This window comes from Ranitomeya imitator, chromosome 2 (assembly GCF_032444005.1).
Source record: "Ranitomeya imitator isolate aRanImi1 chromosome 2, aRanImi1.pri, whole genome shotgun sequence".
NCBI lineage: Eukaryota > Metazoa > Chordata > Amphibia > Anura > Dendrobatidae > Ranitomeya > Ranitomeya imitator.
The window spans coordinates 599,636,670-599,642,669 of record NC_091283.1 but is presented as its reverse complement, the minus strand read 5'-3'; the positions used below and the strand labels follow the sequence as shown (position 1 = coordinate 599,642,669).

At 42.4% G+C, this 6,000-nt stretch overlaps 1 protein-coding gene across 1 annotated transcript in view; it reads left to right on the top strand.

Annotated features, from left to right (window-relative positions):
- The first annotated feature begins 915 nt into the window (after positions 1-915).
- The window catches only part of LOC138666740 (polycystin-1-like), a 279,344-nt gene continuing 274,259 nt past the window's right edge, over positions 916-6,000 (top strand). Inside the window, exons 1-3 of the mRNA XM_069754924.1 lie at positions 916-921; positions 1,300-1,370; positions 1,589-1,675. Of these exons, the coding sequence (XP_069611025.1) occupies positions 916-921; positions 1,300-1,370; positions 1,589-1,675 (164 nt within the window). The remainder of the gene's footprint in view (positions 922-1,299; positions 1,371-1,588; positions 1,676-6,000) is intronic.

The window sequence follows — 6,000 nt, the reverse complement described above, 5'->3', positions numbered from 1 at the left end:
CCCATAATCCAGTAGAATGTAAGCCCACAAGAGCAGGGTATTCTCCCTTCTGTATCAGTCTGTCATTGTTAGTTTATTTATTGTAAGTGATATTTGTATTTTGTATGTAAGCCTTCTCATGTAGAGCACCATGGTATCAATGGTGCTATATAAATAATAATAATAATAATACCTTTTATCCACCATCAACTTCTGCCTATCTGTTATTAGATTCTTGAATATAACAACATATTAGAATCAAAGGATAGGTAACAAACATTTTACCAGACAAGGAAAAGCTCAGAAAGTTGCAATATATGGCATGGTAAGTATCAAGAATAGTGTCAAAAGGTCCTGTCTACAGAGATTTGCATGTGCAGTACCATTCCTAGGAGCCCTAATGAAAGATCCCCATTACCCTTTGTTAGGATTTACGATGTATCACAGAGAAACTCCATCGAACAATGGACCTTTTGTGTTGCAGAGTCCAGTTGTCAACGTTTTACTGCTGGTGCTCTTAGTATGTCTACTGCTATGCATGATGTATAAGCAGCACTTTAGAAGTAACACATAGGCTGATATCTAAAAGAGGAATTGGTGAGTAATTTTTGGAAAAATGTCCCAAAAGTATCAAGAAAATGGCCACTACCATATTGTGTAGTAGTGGTGACAGAAGTAGTCCAAAAAGTATGTATTTTCCTCAAGAAGTATGTGGCTAATTTTGTCACTTGATTCTGTTTAGCATGCCATATGTATAAAGGGGTTCCATTTTTGTATAACTCATCATATAGCGTGGACAGCTTTTGAAAATTGTTCGGTACCATTTTCATTTATAGGGCATCATTTCGATTTCACTGCCTTTCCAGAAAGACAGAGTTCAGCAATTTATTTAAATGTCCCCCCGCCCACTGAGATACACAACGTGGTTTCCAAGAGATGCAGGTAAAGAATGTTCTAGGGAGAATTTATGGGGGTGGGTGAGACCTTGTTTAGAGAGATACACCCCCCTTAGGGCACAGGCTAATGATGAAAGAATAGGAGCAGGGCTAAAAATCCAGGGGTAACACTGGTCACAATGAAAACATAAGCAGCACTGGAGCACTGCAAGACAAGTTGTAGCCGAGACAGGAGAGAGGATTATGCAGTCAGAATTATTCGCATTGGGATGATCCCAGGTTTCATAGAGCTGGAATTATGGTGGCCTAGGGAAATAGGTTATGATAGTATTGATGGCAAGAAATATTGTCCAGGTATTGTCTGTTGATTCATCCTAAATACACTTGACACATAGTTGTATACTGGTTGCTTTGGTCTATATAGTCCACGCACCTGCTACCCTTGACCTTCAACGCTCAGCTATCATGTTCAGGTGTTGGACAGCTGGACAACCAGTACTGCTGTTTCTCTTGTATACTATTCTCTTGTATGCATCCCTGTTAAATGCAAATTTAAAATTGAGAAAGAAGAGATCTCATGAATCAGGAATTAATTTGGGATGTAGGTCAACAAATCTGGAAAGCTCTGAAAGTGAGCTTGAGGGTGATGGTTCCTCAGACCAAGGACAGAGATCCAGAGCACAGACTCCAATACTGTGTCCTCTGCACTGCAGGTGCACAACAATTTATGTCAATTGTTCTGGTGCTGGATTATGGACCATTCCTTCTGCCAAGGACTTTCCACCAGACATCATTACCATGTAAGTAAATCCGTGTAAATCACTGTGAAAAACTTAGAAAAAGTTTGTTTTATCATTGTCGTGGGAATTATGTTTGCTTTATACAAATTAGACATTTTTCTATTATTTGTGCATTGCATGGCATTATTCCTGAGTGGACTGTATTTAGTATTGGATTAATATGAACTGTGGTCATCTGCAAATATGTGTTTCAATTCTTTATTTCTGTGTAAGTCTTTCCCTTTCCCACTGCCTCACCTCCCCTTCCTCCCTCCTTCACATTGTGTGGGAACTGGCAGCACAGACCGGAATGCAAGAATGCCATTCTGCAATGTAGCCAGTAAGGATGCCAGCTTGGCACACGTAAAGGAAAAGCGCAGAGAATTTAAAAAACTGCAGGTTTTCAATAGTATATATGTGTCTATATAAACCTACCACACCTTGTAATGCACAGATACAGCAGCTGTGGTATGTGATCTATAACCATGGAACAAATTGACATTAACAGCAGGATGTACTTTAATCCATCTTATACTTACAGAGAAATCCTTAAAATGTCCAATCGTTATGGACCTCTTTGGTCCACATTTCTCTTGAGAACTATGGTATGTCCAGTGTTGTGATGGTTGCACATGCTCAGTTCTATGCACTATAATGGGAGTTCCAATCATAGACGAATTTAAATGTCTTAACCTGTTTGTGGCCCAGTCAAATTGAGTGTCTCCCTGGGGTTCAAGGTGAGTGGGGGATGAACTACTCTGCTTTGGTAAAAAGTATTTAGATACAAACCTAGGGCACCGATTAAATCTTCACCTCTGATGTTATAATTCCTACCTATTCGGATACTTTGGAAATTATCTTGAAATCTACTTGAGTTAGAAGTTAGATTAGATTAACAATACAATAAATAAAATAAAACATGGCAAAAGCATGGTCATAACAACACACCTATCAAATTATATAGATTCTATTAGTTGAATCTCTAACGCAGCAGTCCCAACCTATGGCTCTAGAGCCACATGTCTCATGGGTCCAAGGTCTGTGGCTCATGGCTGTTTGCCAACTCGGTACATTAGCGCAAGGTCTAGAAAACAGCTATGGAGAAATGGTCTCCAGATGGTTACTTTGGTGAGTTTCCCAGCACAGGAGAGCGGATCTGAATACACATATAGAGTGGGTACAGAAAGTATTCAGTCCCCTTTAAATTTTTCACTCTTTGTTTCATTGCAGCCATTTGGTAAATTCAAAAAAGTTACAAAAAATTCTCATTTATGTACACTCTGCACCCCATCTTGGCTGAAAAAAAAACAGAAATGAAGAAATTTTTACAAATTTATTAAAAAAGACAAACTGAAATATCACATGGCCATAAGTATTCAGACCCTTTGCTCATATTTAAGTCACATTCAAAGACCAAATGAGAATCAGGAGGTCAATGGAACTGGCCAAGGAACTCAGAGAATTGTGGCAAGGCACAGATCTGGCTAAGGTTATAAAATAATTTCTGCAGTATTCAAGGTTCCTAAGAGCACAGTGGTCTTCATAATCCTTAAACGGAAGAAGTTTGGGACCACCAGAAGTCTTCCTAGACCTGGCTTTCCAGCCAAACTGAGCAATCGTGGGAGAGCCTTGGTGAGAGAGGTAAAGAAGAACCCCAAGATCACTGTGGCTGAGCTCCAGAGATGCAGTAGAGAGATGGGTGTTGGGAATTCTGTTGTCGAACTTCCTCCTGTGGTCGTGAATGGTACTTCGGCGAGTTCTGTCCATGGACTCCCTCAGTCCCTGCTAGTTTATTATTTGTTCATTGTTTTCTTGTCTAGCTTGCTTTCATGATTTCGCCTTGCTAGCTGGAAGCTCTGGGATGCAGAGTGGCACCTCCGCACCGTTAGTCGGTGCGGAGGTCTTTTTGCACACTCTGCGTGGTCTTTTGTAATTTTTTGTGCTGACCGCAAAGATACCTTTCCTATCCTCTGTCTGTTTAGTAAGTCTGGCCTCCCTTTGCTGGAACCTGTTTCATTTCTGCGTTTGTGACTTTCATCTTTACTCACAGTCAATATATGTGGGAGGCTGCCTTTTCCTTTGGGGAATTTCTCTGAGGCAAGGTAGGCTTTATTATCTATCTCTAGGGCTAGCTAGCTCTTATGCTGTGAAGAGGCGTCTAGGGAGTGTCAGGAACGCTCCACGGCTATTTCTAGTTGTTGTGATAGGATTAGGGGTTGCGGTCAGCAGAGCTCCCACATCCCAGAGCTTGTCCTGTGTGAGTTTAACTATCAGGTCGTGCTGGGGGCTCCTAACCACCAGGTCCATAACAGTACAGCTGGCCCAAAGTATTAATGCATCTCAATACAGGGATAAGAGAGGTTCTGAGACCATTTTTTTTTCTTTGCTCTGTGTTTTGTCTTTCTTTTCCCCTAAACCTTTGGGTGGTTCAGGACACAGGTGTAGATATGGACATTCAAGGTCTGTCCTCTTGTGTGGATCATCTCACTGCAAGGGTACAAAACATTCAAGATTTTGTGGTTCAGAATCCGATGTTAGAGCCTAGAATTCCTATTCCTGATTTATTTTCTGGGGATAGATCTAAGTTCCTGAATTTCAAAAATAATTGTAAACTATTCCTAGCTTTGAAACCCCGCTCCTCTGGTGACCCCGTTCAACAAGTAAAAATAATTATTTCTTTGCTGCGTGGTGACCCTCAAGACTGGGCATTTTCCCTTGCGCCAGGAGATCCTGCATTGCGTGATGTTGATGCGTTTTTTCTGGCGCTTGGATTGCTTTATGATGAACCAAATTCAGTGGGTCAGGCAGAGAAAATCTTGCTGGCTTTGTGTCAGGGTCAGGATGAAGCGGAGGTGTACTGTCAGAAGTTTAGAAAGTGGTCTGTGCTTACTCAGTGGAATGAGTGTGCCCTGGCGGCAATTTTCAGAAAGGGTCTTTCTGAAGCCCTTAAGGATGTCATGGTGGGATTTCCCACGCCTGCTGGTCTGAATTAGTCTATGTCTTTGGCCATTCAGATCGATCGGCGCTTGCGTGAGTGCAATGCTGTACACCATTTGGCGGTATTCTCTGAGCATAGGCCTGAGCCTATGCAGTGTGATAGGACTTTGACCAGAGCTGAACGGCAAGAACACAGACGTCGGAATGGGCTGTGTTTTTACTGTGGTGAATCCACTCATGCTATCTCCGATTGTCCTAAGCGCACTAAGCGGTTCGCTAGGTCTGCCACCATTGGTACGGTACAGTCTAAATTTCTTTTGTCCGTTACTCTGATTTGCTCTCTGTCGTCCTATTCTGTTATGGCATTTGTGGATTCAGGCGCTGCCCTGAATTTGATGGACTTGGAGTTTGCCAGGCGCTGTGGTTTTTTCTTGGAGCCCTTGCAGTATCCTATTCCATTGAGAAGAATTGATGCTACGCCTTTGGCCAAGAATAAACCTCAGTACTGGACTCAATTGACCATGTGCATGGCTCCTGCACATCAGGAGGATATTCGCTTTTTGGTGTTGCATAATCTGCATGATGTGGTCGTTTTGGGGTTGCCATGGCTACAGGTCCATAATCCAGTGTTGGATTGGAAATCTATGTCTGTGTCCGGCTGGGGTTGTCAGGGGGTACATGGTGATGTTCCATTGTTGTCAATTTCGCCTTCCACTCCTTCTGAAGTCCCTGAGTTTTTATCAGATTACCGGGATGTATTTGAAGAGCCCAAATCCGGTCCCCTACCTCCTCATAGGGATTGCGATTGTGCTATTAATTTGATTCCTGGTAGTAAGTTTCCTAAGGGCCGACTGTTTAATTTATCTGTGCCAGAGCACGCTGCTATGCGGAGTTATATAAAGGAATCCTTGGAGAAGGGTCATATTCGCCCGTCAACGTCACCATTGGGAGCAGGGTTCTTTTTTGTGGCCAAGAAGGATGGCTCTTTGAGACCTTGTATTGATTACCGCCTTCTTAACCCTGCTGTTCTGTTGGTCAAAAATGACCGACTTTGAACTTCAATATTCTTTAAAATATTCAAGATGCGGCTCTGAAACCCGTGGCCGACCGACCCATCCTCATTTAAGTCAATCAACCACAAGTTTCAGAACCGCATCTTGAACACCCCAAAAAATACCAAAGTTCAAAATAGGTCTCCCCAGACCGAACAGAACAGCAGGGGTTAATAAGATCACAGTCAAATTTCAGTATCCTTTGCCGCTGCTGTCTGATTTGTTTGCTCGGATTAAGGGGGCTAGTTGGTTCACCAAGATAGATCTTCGAGGGGCGTATAATCTTGTGCGAATTAAACAGGGCGATGAATGGAAAACAGCATTTAATATGCCCGAGGGCCATTTTGAGTACCTGGT